General features: G+C 40.7%; 2 protein-coding genes across 2 annotated transcripts; one reads left to right on the forward strand and one right to left on the reverse strand.

Annotated features, from left to right (window-relative positions):
• Positions 1 to 331: 331 nt before the first annotated feature.
• On the forward strand, positions 332 to 4,160 carry LOC140806750 (uncharacterized). Its single transcript, XM_073163292.1, is given in 6 exon segments — positions 332 to 641; positions 813 to 930; positions 1,055 to 1,364; positions 1,484 to 1,636; positions 1,638 to 2,591; positions 3,897 to 4,160. Coding segments are annotated over 6 exon segments (2,109 nt in total).
• A 16,267-nt stretch (positions 4,161 to 20,427) lies between these two features.
• Positions 20,428 to 21,030, reverse strand: LOC140812038 (uncharacterized). Its single transcript, XM_073170218.1, has 2 exons — positions 20,710 to 21,030; positions 20,428 to 20,617 (listed from the first exon to the last, which is right to left on the reverse strand). The coding sequence occupies exons 1-2, from the start codon at positions 21,026 to 21,028 to the stop codon at positions 20,601 to 20,603; spliced, it is 336 nt and encodes a 111-aa protein (XP_073026319.1). The 5' UTR covers positions 21,029 to 21,030; the 3' UTR covers positions 20,428 to 20,600.
• Between the last annotated feature and the right edge of the window lie 299 nt (positions 21,031 to 21,329).

Below are 21,329 nucleotides of genomic sequence, written 5' to 3' on the forward strand. Positions count from 1 at the left end.
TCAAGACATGATTTGATCGATATTGCATGCTTATATTGAACTGGTTTCATAGATTATAGAACCTATTGCTTTAATATTATTCATGATAGTGTTGTTTCATGATTTATATTTTGTTTATGCATGCATATCATGTTTTATACTGGGATTTGTTCTCACCGGAGTTTCCGGCAATTAGTGACCACTAGGAGGAGGTATAATGAGAGACCCATTGAATCTTGGGATGACATGAGGAGGGTCATGAGGAAGAGGTTTGTGCCCAACCACTATTATAGGGAGATGTTTAAGAGGCTGCAAACTTTGAAGCAAGGGTGTTGAGGACTACTATAAGGAGATGGAAGTAGTCATGATTAAGGCCAATGTTGAGGAGGATAGTGAGGCTACCATGGCACGTTTTCTTTGTTGTTTTAACATGGAGATAAAAGATCAAGTGGAGCTTAGGCATTACTTGGATCTAGACGAGATGGTAAAAATGGCCGTAAAAGTGGAGCAACAACTCAAGAGGCGAGGAGTTGGCCGCAACAATCAAAATGGGAGTTCGTCAACTTCTTGGCGACCAAATGGGGCAAAACGTGATGAAAGCAAGTTGATGACCAAGCCCAAGGTTGAGAGCAAACAAGAGGCGCCTAAACAAGGAGTGCAAGGTAAATCTGAAACTCCTCTTACTCGAGCTAGAGATACTAGATGTTTTAGGTGTCAAGGGTTGAGTCATATTGCTAGTGAATGTCCAAATAAAAGGGTGATTATTTTAAATGATTATGGTGAGTATGAGTCGCATAGTGAGGGTGATGATGATGATGAGATGCCGGCATTAGAGGATACTGATGAGGGATATGAGGCGGTGGTAGGTGAAGCACCAATGACTAGGCGAATCATGAGTGCCCAAGTGAAGGAGGAGGATACTAACCAAAGGGAGAACTTGTTCCATACTAGGTGTTTTGTGAATCAAAGGGTTCGCAATTTAATCATAGATGGGGGGAGTTATACCAATTTTGGCTAGTAGTGAGATGGTGGAAAAATTTAGTTTACCTACATTGAAGCATCCTCAACCATATAGGTTTCAATGGTTGAACGATTGTGCGGAGGTGAAGGTGAACAAACAAGTGTTGGTTTCCTTTTTAATTGGGAAGTATGTGGATGAGGTCTTGTGTGATGTGGTGCCTATGCATTCGTGTCATATCTTGTTGGGTAGGCCGTTGCAATATGATAGGCGGGTGACACATGATGGGTTCAAGAATAAGTACTCGTTTGTATTGAAGAAGGAGTCTATTATATTACTTCCATTGTCCCCAAAACAAGTGTTGGAGGACCAATTAAAAAAGAAAAAGAGAGACGAGGTCGAAAAAAAGAGTGAACAAAAAAGTGAGGTTGCGTTTGAAAATAAAAATGAAATGGCTGAAAAAAAGAGTGATAAAAAGAGGAGATAGCCATACAAAAGAAAAATGAGAGGAAAGAAATTGAGCGGAAAGAAAATGGGAGGAAAGAGGCCAAAAATAAATCATATATGGCCCAAAAAAGTGAGTTGAAACAATTGTTGCACACACATGAACCACTTGTGTTAATTGTTTATAAGGAGATCCTCCTATACACAAGTGATATAGCCGGGTCCCTTCCGAGCATTGTTGTTTCACTTTTGCTAGGAATTTGATGATATATTTCCGGAAGAGCTACCTCAAGGACTACCACCATTGAGGGGGATTAAACACCAAATTGATTTGGTACCCGAGAGTGCATTTCCAAATCGTCCAGCTTATAGAAGCAGTCCGGAGGAGACTAAGGAGCTTCAACGGCAGGTAAGTGAGTTGTTAGATCGGGGTTTTGTGCATGAGTCCATGTCACCTTGTGTTGTACTTGTTTTATTAGTTCCTAAGAAAGATGGCTCATGGCGTATGTGTGTAGATTGTAGAGCAATCAATAACATAACCATTAAGTATAGGCATCCCATACCTAGACTAGATGATATGTTAGATGAGTTGCATGGTGCTTGTATTTTTAGCAAAATTTACTTGAAGAGCGGTTATCACCAAATTAGGATGAGGGAAGGTGATGAGTGGAAAACTGCTTTTAAAACCAAATATGGGTTATATGAGTGGATGGTAATGCCTTTTGGCTTAACTACCGCTCCTAGCACCTTTATGAGGTTAATGAACCATATTTTGCGTGCACACATAGGGAAATTTGTGGTGGTCTACTTTGATGATATCCTAGTGTATAGCAAAAACTTGGATGAGCATGTTAATCACTTGAAACTTGTGCTAATCACAATAGCTGAACATTTATATGCTAACTTAAAGAAATGTGATTTTTGTACAAGCAAACTTGTTTTTCCAGGTTTTGCAGTAAGTTCACAGGGTATACAAGTCGACGAGGACAAGGTAAGTGCTATAGGCGATTGGCCAACGCCTACTACTATTGGTAAAGTTCGAAGTTTTCATGGTCTTGCAAGCTTCTATAGGAGGTTTGTGAAGAATTTTAGCACACTGGCAGCACCAATGACGGCGATGATAAAGAAAAATGTTCCATTCTATTGGGGCGAGGAGCAAGAGAAGTCTTTTAATCTTATTAAGCAAAATTTGATTAATGCTCCTTTACTTGTTTTACCTGATTTTGCAAATACCTTTGAAATTGAATGTGATGCTTCAGGTGTAGGTATTGGTGGAGTGTTGATGCAAGGAGGACGCCCGGTGGCATATTTTAGTGAAAAGCTTAATGGAGCAGCGCTTAACTATCCAACATATGACAAGGAGCTCTATGCACTTGTGAGGACTCTAGAGATGTGGCAACACTACTTGAGGCCTAAGGAGTTTGTGATCCATACGGATCATGAGTCTCTAAAGCACCTTAAGGGCCAACAGAAGTTAAACAAGCGGCATGCCAAGTGGGTGGCATTCATTGAAACATTCCCCTACATCATCAAGTACAAACAAGGTAAGGAAAACGTAGTTGTCGGCGCACTATCACGGAGGTACATACTGATCTCTACCTTGGAATCTAAAGTTTTGGGTTTGAGTATGTCAAGGAGTTGTATGTGCTAGATGATGATTTTTAGAGTGAGTTTGAAACTTTTATGCATGGTCCACATGACAAATTTTATTTGCATCGTGGTTTCTTGTTTAAAGAAGATAAATTGTGCATTCCCAAGTCATCAATTCGTTAATTACTTGTGAGGGAGGCACATGGGGGTGGCTTAATGGGGCACTTTGGGCTGGCTAAAACTTTAGGCGCATTGCATGAACATTTTTATTTGCCACATATGAAACATGATGTTGAGCAGTGTGTGTGATAAGTGCATAACTTGTAGGCAAGCTAAGTCTAGAACAAAACCGCATGGATTGTATACTTCACTTCCTGTCCCTAGTGAGCCTTGGATTGACATTTCTATGGACTTTGTTTTGGGGTTGCCTAGGACTAAGAAGGGGAGGGATTCAATATGTGTTGTTGTTGATAGGTTTTCTAATATGGCACATTTCATTGCTTGTCACAAAACCGATGATGCTTCTAACATTGCGGACTTGTTCTTTAGAGAAATTGTTAGGTTGCATGGCATGCCTAGGACTATTGTGTCTTACCGTGATGTTAAGTTTTTGAATTACTTTTGGAAAACTTTGTGGGCTAAACTTGGCACAAAATTGCTGTTCTCTACTACTTGTCATCCTCAAACGGATAGATAAACTGAAGTTGTCAATAGAACTTTAGTAACACTTTTGCGTGCTATTCTTAAAAAGAACTTAAAGAATTGGGAGAATTGTTTGCCATTTGTTGAGTTTGCTTATAATCGCAGTGTGCGTTCTACTACAATTTATTCGTCATTTGATATTGTTTATGGTTTATATCCTTTGACTCCGTTAGATTTGATGTCTTTACCTGTGAGTGAAAGGTTAAACATGGACGAGAAAAAGAAGGCTGAATTTGTTAGGAGCTTGCATGAGAAGGTTAAGGCTAATATTGAAAAGAAGAATGATAAATACACAAAGAAAGCCAACAAGGGGAAGAAAAAGGTGGTATTTGAGAAGGGTGATTGGGTGTGGTTACATTTACGGAAGGAGAGGTTCACTGAGAAGCGAGGTTCAAAGCTATTACTAAGGGGCGATGGACCATTCCAAGGTCTTGAGAGGATCAATGACAACGACTACAAACTCGATCTGCCAGTGAGTACAACGTGAGTACTACATTTAATGTTAGTGATCTGTCGTTGTTTGATGTTGGTTATGAGCAAGATTTGAGGACAAAACATTTTGAAGAAGGAGAGGATGATGCGAACACGGGTGGTCAAGCTCCAAGGAAGGCATGGGATCCTTTGCAGTTGCCGGAGGGACCATTCACGAGGGGACGACTAAAGAATTCAAGGAGGCACTACAGGTAGTCATGAGCACGCATGAAGAGGTTGTGATGCATGGGAGTACGTTTGGAGGCCAAAGGAATATGATTCAAGCATTGTTGAAGACGGTCGAGCCTACACGGATGTCCACACAGACCTGCACACGGGGTCCGTGCCCTTTACAACCGAGGATGAAGAATTTGCGTGCATGGACCTGAGTGCGGACCAGTACACGGGGTCCGTGTCCTATGACATTTGCGAACACTGTGTGTAAACGGACCCGTACACGGAGGTGGAAACGGGGTCCGTGCTCCTTGTTTCCAGCTGAAGTTGATTTCCAGAGTGTACACGGACTCATACACGGAGGGATACACGGGGTGCGTGTCCTTGATGGATTGGCGAGAAAATTTTCTTTTCTAGAGTTTTAATTTTTTTGGAGACTATATTTTTGATATCTTTTGTTTTATTGGAACGAAATTTTGTGGACAATTCAGATTATCATTGATATTTTTTCAAAGTTTTAGAGTTTTCTCTCAAACATTCAAAGCCTTTCTTTGTTCTTCAAATCAAACTTATCAAAGTTTTTAACTTTGTGGCGTTTGTCGGTCGTGCTTGTGCGGATTGTCTTCGACTTGTTCTTTGAAGGTTCGTCGAGTTTTTGATTGTTTTTTTCGTGATTATTTAATGCTAAACTTTTCATAGTTTAGACGTGAAGATCACAACACACACACTTGATTCAAAAGATCGGGACAACACATCGATCCTTGTACGATTATTGAGTAGAGGGCGCGATTCTATTTTAATAGTGTTTGCTATTTATTTGTACGAGGATTCATATCAAGCCACATTGGTGAAACTTCCCCCATCTATGATTAGATTGCAAACTTTTTGATTTACAAAACATCAAGTATGGAACAAGTTCTCTCTTTGGTTAGTCTCCTCCTCCTTGACTTGGGCACTCATGATTCGCCTAGTCACTAGTGCTTCACCTACAACTGCTTCAAATCCCTCAACATGATCCTCTAACGCAGACATCTCTCCATCATCCTCACCCTCACTATGTGATTCATACTCACCATAGTCATTTAAAATTATCACCCTTTTATTAGGACACTCACTAACAATATGCCCCAACCCTTGACACCTAAAACATCTAGTATCTCTAGATCGAGTAAGAGGAGTTTCAGATTTACCTTGCACTCCTTGTTTAGGTGCCTCGTGTTTGGTCTCAACTTTGGGCTTGGTCATCACCTTATTCTCCTCACGTTTCACCACATTTGATCGCCAAGAAGATGATGAACCTCCAGTTTGATTAGTGCGGCCAACTCCTCGTCTCTTGAGTTGTTGTTCCACTTTTGTGGCCATTTGCACCATCTCGTCTAGATCCAAGTAGTGCCAAAGCTCCACTTGATCTTGTATTTCGCTATTCAAACCACAAAGAAAACGTGCCATGGTTGCCTCACGATCTTCCTCAATATTTTCCCTGATCATGACTACTTCCATCTCCTTATAATAGTCCTCCACACTATTCATGATGCGAACACGAGTGGTCCAGCTCCAAGGAAAGCATGGGATTTGTTAGAGTTGCCAGAAGGACCAATCACGAGGATGCGAATGAAGATATTCAAGGACGCATTTAATGGGATGTTTATGAACAATCAAGGAGGGCTTAGGTGCAAGGGGCAAAGTGTCGAAGGGTTCGTGACGCATGGGAGTGAGTTTGAGAGCCAAAAGAGCATTATTCAAGCATTAAAAGTTGAAGGAACCCGAAAGCATCGCACCCGAGCTGATGTAAACTACCGCCTGAGCGCTACATGTGAGTCAGGAAAATAAATCTGCGAAGACCTTGCGCCCGGGCAGATAAAAGTTACCGCCCGAGCGCGAACCGAGGAGACGGAGCGCCGAAGACCTTCCGCCCGGGCGGACATAAATATCCACCCAAGCGGGTACTGTTCCGAGAAAATATGTAAAGATATTAAGATATTAAGGGCAAAATTTGACACACAATTCAGATTTTATTATTGATTTTTTTATCAAGGTTTTGAGTTTTCTCTCAAACTTTTTCAAAGCTTCGCTTTGTGTTCATCAAAAAATCAAACTTATCAACTGATGTGAATCTTTGTACGAATGAAAAGCAAACGCGATTAAAATCGAACCAAACCGTCAATTCAATAACGAACAAGGAATCGATGTGTGTCCCGAACTTTTGAATCAAGTTTTGAAGTGTGATATTCACCTCTATATTATAAACACTTAACAATAAATATTCACGATTAAACAATTGAGAAACAGATGAACCTTCAAAGAACCTGCCCTTGACAATCCGTATGAAATCAAACGACAAACGCCACAAGAACGAATCTTGACAAGTTTTATTTTTTTGATGAACAAAAGGCGAAGCTTTGAAAAAGTTTGAGAGAAAACTCAAAAACCATGATAAAATATCAATAATGAAAATCTGAATTGTGTCAAAATTTTCGTGCAAATATGCTTATATATAAAAAAGATTGCAAATCTAGTTACCATAATAATCAAAACACTAAACTAGGAAACTAGAATTTTCCGGCAACTGACTCGCGCTCGGGCGGTAGAATTTGACCGCTCGAGCGCCGAGGGTTATGCACTATTCGCGCTCGGGCGGTAGGATATGAACGCTCGGGCGCGAGGCGTTCTGGAATTCTTCTCCTTGGATAGTAAGTGTGGCGCTCGGGCGGTAATATTTGGCCGCTCGGGCGCCGATGCTTCTGGACTCATCTTCATTTATCACTTGAATAATGTTCCTTTGGCTCCCAACCTTACTCCCATGCATCACAAACGCTCCAGCACTTTGCACCCCGCTTGTAATTCCTTCTTCCTTGCTTATAAGCACCTACAATGCTTCCTTGAATCTTTTTAGTCGTCCCCTCATTATTGGTCCCTCTGGCAACTCAAAAGGGTCCCATGCTTTCCTTGGGGCTTGACCATCCCTGTTTGCATCATCCTCCCCTTCTTGAAAAGGATTTGTCCTCAAATCCAGCTCGTCACCTACATCAAACAACGACAATTCACTAACATTAAAAGTAGAACACACGTTATACTCACCTGGTAAATCGAGTTTGTAGGCATTGTCATTGATCCTTTCAGGACTTGAAATGGTCCATCGCCCCTAGGTAATAGCTTTGAACGTCTCTTCTCGGGGAACCTTTCCTTCCTCAAGTGTAACCACACCCAATATCCCTTCTCAAATATCACCTTCTTCTTTCCCTTGTTGGCTTGCTTGGCATATTGCTCATTCTTCTTTTCTATATTGGCCTTGACCTTTTCATGCAAACTACTAACAAATTCTGCTTTCTTTTTACCATCCATGTTTAACCTTTCACTCACAGGTAAAGACATCAAATCCAACGGAGTGAAAGGATTAAAACCATAAACAATCTCAAATGGCGAATAATTTGTAGTTGAAATGCATGCAACGATTATACGCCAACTCAACAAATGGCAAACAATCTTCCCAATTCTATAAGTTCTTTGTAAGTATGGCACGCAAAAGTGTTCCTAACATCCTGTTAACAACCTCTGTTTGTCCATCCGTTTGAGGATGACACGTGGTAGAAAACAACAATTTTGTGCCAAGTTTAGCCCACAACGTTTTCCAAAAGTAACTCAAGAATTTAACATAACGATCAGAAACAATGGTTCTAGGCATACCATGCAACCTAACGACTTCTCTAAAGAACAAATCCGCAATGTGGGAAGCATCATCAGTTTTGTGACAAGTAATAAAATGTTCCATCTTAGAAAATCTATCCACAACGACAAATATAGAATCCCTCCCCTTATTTGTCCTAGGCAACCCCAAAACAAAGTCCATAGAAATATCAACCCAAGGTTCACTAGGGACGGAAAGTGGTGTATACAGTCCATGTGGTTGTGTTTTAGATTTAGCTTGTCTACAAGTTATGCACTTTTCACACACACGCGCAACATCACGTTTCATATGTGGCCAATAGAAATGTTCATGCTATGCGCTTAAAGTCTTAGCCACACCAAAATGTCCCATTAATCTACCCCCATGTGCCTCCCTAACAAGTAATTCACGAATCGATGATTTAAGGATGCACAACCAATCTTCTCTAAACAAGAAACCATGATGCAAATAAAATTTGTCATGTGGACCATGCATACATGTTTCAAATACACTCTTAAAATCATCTAGCACATATAATTCCTACACATGCTCAAATCCCAAAGCTTTAGACTCCAAAGTAGAGATTAGTACATACCTCCGTGATAGTCCGTCAGCCACTATATTTTCCTTACCTTGTTTGTACTTGATGATGTAGGGGAATGTTTCAATGAATGCCACCCACTTTGCATGCCGCTTGTTCAACTTCTGCTGCCCCTTAAGGTGCTTAAGAGACTCATGATCCGTGTGAATCACAAACTCCTTACGCCTCAAGTAGTGCTGCCACGTCTCTAGAGTTCTCACAAGTGCGTATAACTCCTTATCATACGTGGGATAGTTCAGGGCTGCTCCATTGAGCTTCTCGCTAAAGTACGCCACTGGCCGTCCTCCTTGCATCAAAACTCTGCCAATACCTACATCTGACGCATCACATTCAATTTCAAAAGTGTTAGAAAAATCTGGTAAAACAAGTAAAGGAGCATTAATTAATTTTTGCTTGATAATATTAAAGGAATTCTCTTGCTCCTCGCCTGATGTGAACACGGATGGTCAGGCGCCAAGGAAAGCACGGGACCCTTTGGAGTTGTCGGAGGGACCAATCACGAGGGGACGATTGAAAAAGTTTAAGGAAGCGTTGCATGGACTTATGAGCAATGAAGAAGGACTTACAAGAAAGAGGCAGAGTGCTGAAGGGTTTGTGGTGCATTGGATTGAGTTCGGAAGTCATGCCTTTTGGCTTAACTAACGCTCCTAGCACCTTTATGAGGTTAATGAACCATGTCTTGCATGCATACATAGGGAAGTTTGTTGTGGTTTACTTTGATGATATTCTAGTGTATAGCAAGAACTTGGATGAGCATGTTAATCACTTGAGATTTGTACTTATCACATTAAGGGCTGAAAATTTGTATGCTACTAAAGAAGTGTGATTTTTGTACAAACAAACTTGTCTTTCTCTGTTTTGTGGTAAGTTCACAGGGGATACAAGTGGATGAAGACAAGGTAAGTTCTATTCGATATTGGCCATCGCCTACTACTGTTGGTCAAGTCCGAAGTTTTCATGGTCTTGCAAGCTTCTATAGGAGGTTTGTAAAGGATTTTAGCACATTGACAGCGCCAATGACGGCAGTGATCAAGAAGAACGTTCCATTTTATTGGGGCGAGGAGCAAGAGAAGTCCTTTAATATTATCAAGAAAAAATTAATTAATGCTCCTTTACTTGTTTTACCTGATTTTGCTAATACTTTTGAAATTGAATGTGATGCTTCACGTGTAGGTATTGGTGGAGTGTTGATGCAAGGAGGGCGGCCGGTGGCATACTTTAGTGAGAAGCTCAATGGAGCAGCGCTGAACTATCCCACGTATGATAAGGAGTTCTACGCACTTGTGAGGACCGTAGAGACGTGGCAACACTACTTGAGGCCTAAGGAGTTAGTGATTCATACAGATCACGAGTCTCTAAAGCACCTTAAGGGGCAACAGAAGTTGAACAAGCGGCATGCCAATTGGGTGGCATTCATAGAGACATTCCCCTACATCATCAAGTACAAGCAAGGTAAGGAAAATGTAGCGGCCGACGCACTATCACGGAGGTATGTACTAATCTCTACGTTGGAGTCTAAAGTTTTTGGGTTGAGCATGTGAAGGAATTGTAGCTGCTAGATGAGGAATTTAAGAATGTGTTTGAAACTTGTATGCATGGTCCACATGAAAAATTCTATTTGCATAATGGTTTCTTGTTTAAGGAAGATAGGTTGTGCATCCCTAGATCATCCATTCGTGAATTACTTGTTAGGGAAGCGCATGGGGGTGGTATAATGGGACATTTTGGTGTGGCTAAAACTTTAAGTGCATTGCATGAACATTTCTATTGGTCACACATTAAACGTGACGTTGAGCGTGTTTGTGATAAGTGCATTACTTGAAGGCAAGCAAAATCTAAAATACAACCACATGGCTTGTATACACCACTTCTCGTCCCTAGTGAACCTTGGGTTGATATTTCTATGGACTCTGTTTTGGGTTTGCCTAGGACAAAGAAGGGGAGGGATTCTATATTTGTTGTTGTGGATAGGTTTTCCAAGATGGCACATTTTATTGCTGGACACAAAACTGATGATGCATCTCACATTGCGGATCTATTTTTTAGAGAAGTCGTTAGGTTGCATGGCATGCCTAGGACTATTGTTTCTGATCGCGATGTTAAATTCTAGAGTTACTTTTGGAAAACGTTATGGGCTAAACTTGGTACAAAATTGTTGTTTTCTACTACATGTCATCCTCAAACGGATGGACAAACTGAAGTTGTCAATAGAACTTAGGAACACTTTTGCGTGCTATTCTTAAAAAAAACTTAAAGAATTGGGAAGATTGTTTACCATTTGTTGAGTTTGCGTATAATCGTTGCATGCATTCAACTACGAATTATTCGCCATTTGAGGTTGTTTATGGTTTTAATCCTTTAACTCCGTTGGATTTGATGTCTTTAACTGTGAGTGAAAGGTTAAACATGGATGGCAAAAAGAAAGCTGAACTTGTTAGGAGTTTGCATGAGAAGGTCAAGGCCAATATTGAAAAGAAGAATGAGCAAAATGCCAAGCAAGCCAACAAGGGAAGAAAAAGGTGATATTTGAGAAGGGACATTGGGTGTGGTTACACTTGAGGAAGGAAAGGTTCCCCGAGAAGGGACGTTCAAAGCTATTACCTAGGGGCGATGGACAATTTCAAGTCCTTGAAAGGATCAATGACAATGCCTACAAACTCGATCTACCAGGTGAGTATAACGTGAGTTCTATTTTTAATGTTAGTGACTTGTCGTTGTTTGATGTAGGTGACGAGCTGAATTTGAGGACAAATCCTTTTCAAGAAGGGGAGGATGATGCGAACACGGATGGTTAGGCGCCAAGAAAAGCATGGGACCCTTTGGAGTTGCCGGAGGGACCAATCACGAGGGGACGATTGAAGAAGTTCAAGGAAGCGTTGCACGGACTTATGAGCAATCAAGAAGGACTTACAAGCAAGGGGCAAAGTGCTGAAGGGTTTGTGGTGCATGGGATTTAGTTCGGAAGTCATAGGAACACCATTCAAGTGATGAACGAAGAAAAGTGGCAGAAGGCTTCGCGCCCGAGCGGTGAAAAACTACCGCCCGAGCGCCAGATGGACTGTCCAAGACGTGATTTCCAGAACCCCCGGCGCCCGAGCGGCAACATTCTACCGCCAGAGCGCGAATAGTGCAGAGCCCTTGGCGCTCGAGCGGTAATATTCTACCGCCCGAGCGCGAACCAGTTCCGGAAAAATCTTAGTTTCCTAGTTAGAGTTTTGATTATTTTGGTAACTAGATTTGCAATCTTTTTCTAATATGTAGACATATTTGCACGAAATTTAGAAAGACTTTTCAGATTCATTATTGATATTTTATCAAAGTTTAAAGTTTTCTCTCAAACTTTCAAAGCTTCTTTTTGTTCTTCAAAAAAATCAAACTTATCAGAGTTTTTAACTTTGTGACGTTTGTCGATCGTACTTGTGGGAATTGTCGTCGACTTGTTCTTCGAAGGTTTGTTATAATTTCGGTTGTTTATTTTGTGATTATTGTTGCTAGACTTTTCATAGTTTAGATGTGAAAATCACAACACACACATTTGATTCAAAAGATCGGGACAACAACGATTCTTTGTTCGTTATTGAATTGAGGGCTCTAGGGCAAGTGGGAGATTGTTAGAGTAGATGCCCTACAAGTCAACTGTTGACTAGGGATTTTATTGACTCAAGTGTAATAAACAATCTTTATTTTAATATAATTCATTATTTCATGGTTTGTTAATTCTTTATCTGTATACCCATGTTATCAAACATAGATAAAGACCTTGATCATACTTTAATACAAATGAATCGTAATTCGATGTTGAAACTCGTTTGTAAATACTGTATGATCTAAATTCGTTCCTAGTCGATTCAGCCGCCTAAAACATGGATAAAGGTCGCTTGAGCTTGAGACTAGCATCTGTGATGTTGTGTACTGCGTTTCTTGGTAAGGGCATGGAGATGTCCAAACATGCAGATGGGTAGTCATATGATGATTATACCGAACAACCCTCCCTCGGACTTTCCAAGTGGTTCTCATACATCGAGAGGATAAGTCCGTGGTTATGATTGTATACCATTAGTCCTTATGACCCGAGACAACTCTGAGGCTCTATATGCTAGGGCTGTGCTTTGACTCGTTTACCGGCTCCAGGAGAGTCATCAGGTGGCGAGGTTGGGTACAGTCGCGACACATATAGGAGCCAGTGCATTGTAGTCGGGGATTCACCGCTCACCTACGGGTGTGGATATCCTATGTGATCTGATGTAATAATAGTGCATGGAATCTCTGGCCAGAGTATGAGATGTACGTTGGAGAAGGAGTTCCCCAATAGTACACGCGATGCCACTATTATATGTAACACATAGTTATCGAATTAATATGCAACCCTCGATGAACCAATGGTTGCAGATTCGATCGGGATATATGAGATGAAGGGACCGTACTGTACGTTAAATCATAATCGACTGGTTCTTGCAGGCACTATCAGTGATACCTAGGGGATCATGGGGCGATGCTACTAGACGCTCTTACCATGATCCGATGGGTGCTATCAGAAATGAGTTCTGACATTCTTGATCAAGGTGTTGATAGAAAGAATGGGGCTAACTAGGGTAAGCCCGAATAAAGGATTCTGTCCTGAATCACAAAGAGTTGTGAACCCACGGCTAGCTGTATCCCTGAACCATTGAGGGTCACACAAGTACTGGATTGTTTGTTCCCGTTGAGAGAATAAATTCAAAAGTTGAATTTATATTATATAGTAAATTCAAGGAGTTGAATTTATGATAATTACATTTTGAGAGAATAAATTCAAAGAGTTGAATTTATAAAATTTGAGAATTTAATTTATTAAACTCAAATGTTGGGTTTATTAAATATTAAATTTTGGAGGTGATGTAAATTCAAGTAGTTGAATTCATAATTTAAATAATAAATTCAAATGTTGAATTTATAATGTATTTAATTTATTAAGCTCAAAAGTTGAGTTGATAATTAATAAATTAAATGTGGTGTGTATTATGTTTAATGGGCTTGTAGGAGTACAAGTCCAACATAATAAATAATTAAAGTTTTAATGGGCTTTAATTAAATTAATTAAACTAGTTGGACTAGCCCAATTAATTAAATCAAGCCCATTAATGTTAATTATGTAATTAGGGTTTAATTTATTATAAATAACACATTTAACCATCTAAACCCTAGCCACCAAACAAAAATTACGTGAGACTCCACTCATTCTAAAAGGGGAAATCGGCCACTTGTTTTAAAAAAAAAGGAAAATTGTGCCGTCTCTCAATTATTTTCTCTCCTACGCAAAATCTCTTTCTCATTCTCTAGTGCAATTTGAAAGAGGAACACACTATCTAGTCGTGGACTTGATAGAAGGATTTCTTTGAAGAAAGTTCGTAGGGAATCATCAAGAGCTATCTCCGCTAACCCCGGAATAGTTGGAGCCACGTGAATTAATTCACCAAAGGTATAATGATTTACTCCCTATGAATGTTTTGATAAATCATACGAGCGCCTAAAGCAATATTATTTGTAAATTCAACTTATATGTCTCAATGAAATGGAACGTTCTTTGTTCGATTTTAATCGTGTTTGCTATTCGTCGTACAAAGATTCACATCATCGTCCCAATGAAATGGAACGTTCTTCTTGATCACCGCCGTCATCAGTGCTGCCAATGTGCTAAAATCCTTTACAAACCTCCTATAGAAACTTGCAAGTCCATGGAAACTTCGAACTTGACAAACAGTAGTAGGCGATGGCCAATCTCGAATAGCACTTACCTTGTATCCATCCACTTGTATCCCCTGTGAGCTTACCACAAAACCAAGAAAGACAAGTTTGCTTGTACAAAAATCACATTTCTTTAGGTTAGCATATAGATTTTCAGCCCTTAGTGTGATTAGTACAAGTTTCAAGTGACCAACATGCTCATCCAAGTCTTCGCTTTATACTAGGATATCATCAAAGTTAACAACAACAAATTTTCCTATGTATGCACGTAAGACATGGTTCATTCCTCATAAAGATGCTAGGAGCGTTAGTTAAGCCAAAAGGCATGACCATCCACTCATATAACCCGTACTTGGTTTTAAAAGCCGTTTTCCACTCATAACCTTCCCTCATCCTAATATGGTGATAACCACTCTTCAAATCAATTTTGCTAAATATACAAGCACCATGCAATTCATCTAACATATCATCTAGTCTAGGTATGGGATGCCTATACTTGATGGTTATATTATTAATTGCCCTACAATCTACCCACATACGCCATGAGCCATTCTTCTTAGGAACAAATAAAACAGGTACGGCACAAGGGGACATGGACTCACGCCCAAAACCCCTATCTAACAACTCACTTACCTGACGTTGAAGCTCCTTAGACTCCTCCGGATTACTTCTATAAGCTGGACAATTTGGAAATACAATCCCGGGTACCAAATCAATTTGGTGTTCAATCCCCCTCAATGGTGGTAGCCCTTGAGGTAGCACCTCCGGAAATATATCATCAAATTCCTGCAAAAGTGAAACAACAATGCTCGGAAGGGACCCGTCTATATCACCTGTATTTAGGAGGATCTTCTTATAAACAATTAACACAAGTGGTTCATGTGTGTGCAACATTTGTTTCAACTCACCTTTTTTGGCCATATATGTTTTCTTTTTGACCTCTTTCCCCTCATTTTATTTTCTCTCATTTTCTTTCCTCTTTTTTTTTTCTTTTCTATGGCTATCTCACTCTTTTGACCACTCTTTTTTTCAGCCATCTTATTTTTATTTTCAAAGGTCATCTCATTTTTTAATTCACTTTTTTTTTCCAGCCTCATCTCTCTTTTTCTTTTTCAATTGGTCCTCCAACACTTGCTTTTGGGACAAAGGAAGTAATACAATGCACTCCTTCTTCAATACAAATGAGTACTTATTCTGGAACCCATCATGTGTCACCCGTCTATCATATTGCTGAAAGCGGACCGGTTACGGAGGCCGGAAACGCAACGGAAGCGAAAAATATAATTTTTAGAGCAAAAATTTCGGCCCCCTTAAAAGTTTTGTGTAATATTTGCAAAATCAACAAAACATTCATAGGATGTTTTAAAGAGGTTTACCTATCAACCCCTTAGAGTTGATGAATGGCACCAACCAAAGTGTAAACACTTTGGCTCTTGTATGGATGAAAGAAATCTACAAGCTCCTTCTTTTCCCCTTCAAGAATAAGGCCCACCACTTGGCTATGTAAATCCCCTTAAGTTTTGCACTAGAAAAACTTAAGGATTTATCAAAGAGAAGAATTTTTCTCCAAGAAAATGAAGAACAAAGGAAAGAAAAATTTTTGAGAGAATTAGTCTCAAATTTTCGGCCAAGGTGTGATAGTGAGGAGTGTGGGAGACTAGCCTAGGTATTGACAAAAGTTGTCTCTCAAAAGTTGCAAAAAGTTGCATGCCTAGTCTCCAACCCTTCACCTCCCCAAAGCATGCAAACCCTAGAATTACATGCATATAATATGGTTTTTAATCACATTAAAAACCATGGACTAAATTTTTAATTATCTCAAACACATTTGAGATAAATTAAATATTACTTGAATTTACTCAAGTCCTACTAGTTTAAATAATTATTTTAATTGAGCTCTACAAGACTCAATATTATTTAATTAATTCAACACTTGAATTAATTTAATTATTTTAGACTCTACTAGGTCCACTAGTGTTTAATTAATTCAACATTTGAATTAATTTAATTTAGTCCCCAATAAAGTTTATGAAAAACACAATTTTCAACTACATTATTTACTTGGCCAAATTTTAATCTTAGGAACACTTCCATAAATTAAAATTTATATTTCTCTCTTAGAAGTCATACTTCTATTTTTCTTTACGCTTATAAACACATTTATAAGCCGTTCAACACATTGAACTATTTTACTTCTCTTCGGGATTTACAAAGCAAGTACTTGTGTGGCCCTCAATGGTTCATTGATACAACTAGCCGTGGGTTCACATCTCAATGTGATTCGGACTAAACATGTCCTTATTCGAGCATACCCCAATTGCTCCATTCTTACTTATCAACTCCTTGATAGTAAGAACGTCAGAACTCAAGTCTGATAGTACCCAACCAATCACGTTAAACGCCTAGCAGCATCGCTTACGTGATTCCCTAGGTATCACATGATAGTGCCTGCAAGAACCATTCAATTATGGTTAGCGTACAGTACGGTCCCTTCAGCTCATATATCCCGACCGATTCGACAACTATTGGTTTATCGAGAGTTGTCAATGAATCGATACTATGTGTCATGTCGTGGTTGCATCGATGGTGTAATCTATGAAACCCCTTTCATAATTACCACCATACTCTGATCAGAGATTTCAACCCACACATACATGATAAACACATAGGATATCCATACCCGTAGGTAAGCGGTGAATCCCCGACTACAATGCATCGACTCCTATATGTTTCGCCGTAACACCCAACCTTGCCACCTAATGACCCCATAAGAGTCGGTAAACAAGTCAAAGTGAAACGCTAGCACATAGAGTCTCAATGTTGTCCCGGGTCATAAGGACTAATTCTGTACAACCATAAACCAGGACTTTTCCACTCGATAAGTGAGAACCACTTGGAAAGTCCTTTTATGGAGGGTTGTTCAGTGCACTCTACAAGGAGCACCTATCTGCATGCTCGGACATCACAATGTCCCCTACCAATGAAACATGGTACTCACATCGCAGATACTAGTCTCTAACTCGAGCGGCCTTTATCCTTCTTAGTGGCGGCTGAATCGACTAGGAACAGTTTAGAATATACAGTATTCCAAATATGAGTTTCATGATACTCATCATATGAGCATATCATATTCTTTCTACTATTTGTATATTCAAGGACTTTATCTATGCAACTAGCATGGGTATAAAGATAAAGATGCGCCAAATTAATAAATTAAAATATTATTAAAATAAAGATCGTTTATACAAAGAGTTTCATCGTGAACAGTCGGCCAACACTTGGCTCGACGTGCACCTACTCTAACAATCTCCCACTTGCACTAGAGCCAACTACCTATATACTTTAGACCCATTGATTCGCGATGCTTCTCGAACGATGGTCCTGGTAAAGGCTTAGTTAGTGGATCAGCAACATTATCTGCGGAGCCGACTTTGTCGATCGACACTTCTCCTCGTTCCACGATCTCTCTGAAGATGTGGTACTTTCTCAATACATGTTTGGACTTCTGATGAGACCTCGGCTCCTTCGCCTGAGCTATGGCTCCCGTGTTGTCGCACATCACCGGGATAGGAGCAACTCCATTTGGAATGACGCCCAACTCTTGGACGAAATTCCTAATCCAAACAGCCTCCTTTGCTGCAGCCGATGCAGCAATGTATTCTGCCTCAGTGGTGGAATCCGCAGTACTGTCTTGCTTGGAACTCTTCCAAGAGACAGCACCACCATTGAGCATGAATATGAATCCGGAGGTTGACTTCGAGTCATCAACATCGCTTTGGAAGCTAGAGTCGGTATAGCCTTCCAATTTTAGTTCTCCACCCCCATAGACCAAGAACAACTTATTGGTCCTTCTCAAATACTTGAGGATGTCTTTCACAGCTTTCCAGTGTGGAAGACCAGGGTTGGATTGATATCTACTCACTACACTTAGTGCAAATGCCACGTCAGGACGTGTAGATATCATCCCATACATGATACTACCAATAGCCGAAGCATACGGAATTCGTGTCATCGCCGCTATCTCTGCATCAGTCTTGGGAGACATAGACTTGGATAGGGACACGCCATGACACATTGGTAGATGTCCTCTCTTGGACTCATCCATCGAGAACCGCTTCACGATGGTATCAATGTATGTGGACTGGGTGAGACCAAGCAATCTTTTTGATCTATCTCTATAGATCTGTATTCCCAATACAAAAGATGCTTCACCCAAGTCCTGCATTGAGAACTTACTTGCTAACCATATCTTTGTTGATTGCAACATTCCTACATCATTCCCAATGATTAGAATGTCATCAACATAAAGAACAAGGAATGTCACAGCACTCCCACTGACCTTCTTATACACACAGGGTTCCTCAGGATTCTTAGTAAAACCAAACTCTTTGATTGTACTATCGAATCTGAGGTTCCAGCTCCTCGATGCCTGCTTAAGACCATAAATAGATCTTTGAAGTTTGCATACCATATGCTCACTTCCGATGGATGTAAACCCTTCAGGTTGAGACATGTAAATCTCTTCCTTAATATCCCCATTAAGGAAGGTTGTCTTAACATCCATCTGCCATATCTCATAGTCATACCATGCAGCTATGGCTAGCAATATCCTAATGGACTTGAACATCGCAACTGGAGAAAAGGTTTCCTCATAGTCAACACCTTGCCTTTGAGTATACCCTTTTGCTACCAATCGCGCCTTGAAGGTCAATACCTTCCCATCCGCCCCAAGTTTCCTCTTGTAAATCCATTTACATCCTATGGGAACAATTCCCTCAGGTGGATCCACGAGATTCCACACTTGGTTCGAATGCATGGAATTCATCTCAGATTCCATTGCTTCAAGCCACTTGGATGAATCGGCATCCGATAACGCTTCCTTGAAGGTCCTTGGATCACATCCAAGGTTAGGCTCATCATGGCCCTCTTCAAGAAGCAGACCATACCTCACAGGCGGTCTCGAGACTCTCTCGGTTCTTCTAGGAGCTTGTATCTCCTCACTTGGCTTCTCGGGTGTGGGTTCTACAACTGTGGGTGTCTCTCGAACCTCTTCGAGTTCTATCATCTCGCCTTTTCTATCCAATAGAAATTCCTTTTCCAAAAAGGTTGCGTTCCTAGAAACAAACACCTTTGTTTCTTGGGGATGATAGAAGTAATATCCAATTGAATTCCTTGGATATTCTACAAAGTAGCATAAAATGGATCGACTATCCAATTTATCTCCCACTGTCTGCTTTACATAAGCAGGACACCCCCATATTCTTAGATAAGAATACTTGGGAGGCTTACCCATCCATATCTCATATGGAGTCTTGTCAACTGCCTTTGTATGGACATTGTTCAACAACATTGCCGCTGTTTCAAGCGCATATCCCCAAAAGGATGGCGGCAACTCTGTGAACCCCATCATAGACCGAACCATGTCCATCAAGGTCCGGTTACGACGCTCCGAAACACCATTCAACTGCGGTGTAGCGGGCGGAGTCCACTGCGAGAGAATCCCATTCTCTCTAAGATACTCTTGGAACTCGGCACTCAAGTACTCACCACCTCGATCCGATCGAAATGTCTTGATGCTTCGTCCCAATTGTTTCTCTACTTCACTTCTGAATTCTTTGAACCTTTCAAAGGCTTCAGACTTGTATTTCATCAAATACACATACCCATACCTCGAATGGTCATCGGTAAAGGTGATGAAGTAGGCATGTCCATGCTTAGTGGTGATGCTAAGCGGACCGCACACATCGGTATGGATCAAATCCAATAACCCTTTGGCTCGCTCCGCATGGCCCTTAAAGGGAATTTTGGTCATCTTCCCTTTCAGACAGGATTCACAAGTCGTGAGAGTGTTAATATCAGACATATCAAACATGCCAACTCCCACTAGCTTGTTCATCCTTCTTGAGGAAATATGACCTAATCGAGCATGCCATAATTGTGCCGAATTAAGAGTATCTTGTTTGCGCTTATTTGTTGTTGTTATCGTTTGGACATGATTGAGTGGAATATCTTTTAATTTTAAGGTGTAGTGATTGTTTTCAAGTTCACCGGTACCAACTAAACATTCATTCTTGTAAATATTGCAAACACCTTTGCTAAATAAACAAGAAAATCCATCAATATCTAGCATAGAAATGGAAATAATGTTTTTAACCAAGTCTGGTACATACAAAACATCTCTTAAAACCAAATTAAAATCATTGTTCAAACATAAATAAACATCTCCTACGGCTTTGGCAGCAACCCTTGCTCCATTGCCCATCCTCAGGAAGGTCTCACCCTCTCGGAGCCTCCTACTTCTTCCCATCACCTGCAAATCATTACAGAGATGTGAGCCACAGCCGGTATCCAATACCCAAGAAGTAGAGTTAATAGAGATATTCACTTCAATGTAGAACATACCTTTAGCAGAACCCTTCTGCGCAAGATATTCCCTGCAGTTACGCCTCCAATGTCCAGGCTTCTTGCAGTGGTGACAGATGTCAACAGTCTTTTCAGCCTTCACTGGCGCGGCTGCCACAACGGGACTCGAAGTCTGCCTCTTCAAGGGCTCGCTCTTCTTGGTACGCTGGAAAGAACGCTTCTTTCCCTTCCCAGGTGGACCGGTCTTCGTGCCAGATGAAGAGCCCACATAAAGAACCGGCTTCTCCTTCTTGATCGTGGACTCAAAGGTCACAAGCATGTTCACCAACTCTTCAAGGCTGGGCTCGAGCTTGTTCATATTGAAGTTCACAACGAAAGGATCGAAAGAGCTAGGCAGCGACAGCAGCAACACATCAGTGGTCAACTCCGAAGGCAACACCAAATTCATGCCTACGAGCTTGTCCACGAGCCCAATCAACTTTAGGCCATGCTCATGGACCGAAGTCCCATCTCGCATGCGTAAAGTGATGAGCTCCTTTACTGTGGCATGCCTCAAAGGCCGAGTCTGCTCTCCGAAGAGCTCCTTGAGGTGCATATGAATGTCAGCAGCATTCTTAGCATCCTCGAATCTCCTTTGCAGCTCATCGTTCATCGAAGCC

The sequence above is a fragment of the Primulina eburnea genome, chromosome 1 (assembly GCF_022965805.1).
Source record: "Primulina eburnea isolate SZY01 chromosome 1, ASM2296580v1, whole genome shotgun sequence".
NCBI lineage: Eukaryota > Viridiplantae > Streptophyta > Magnoliopsida > Lamiales > Gesneriaceae > Primulina > Primulina eburnea.

Excerpts from the sequence above, each read along its gene's own strand:
- LOC140812038 (XM_073170218.1), bottom strand. The coding sequence starts at position 21,028 with ATGAACAAGCTCGAGCCCAGCCTTGAAGAGTTGGTGAACATGCTTGTG.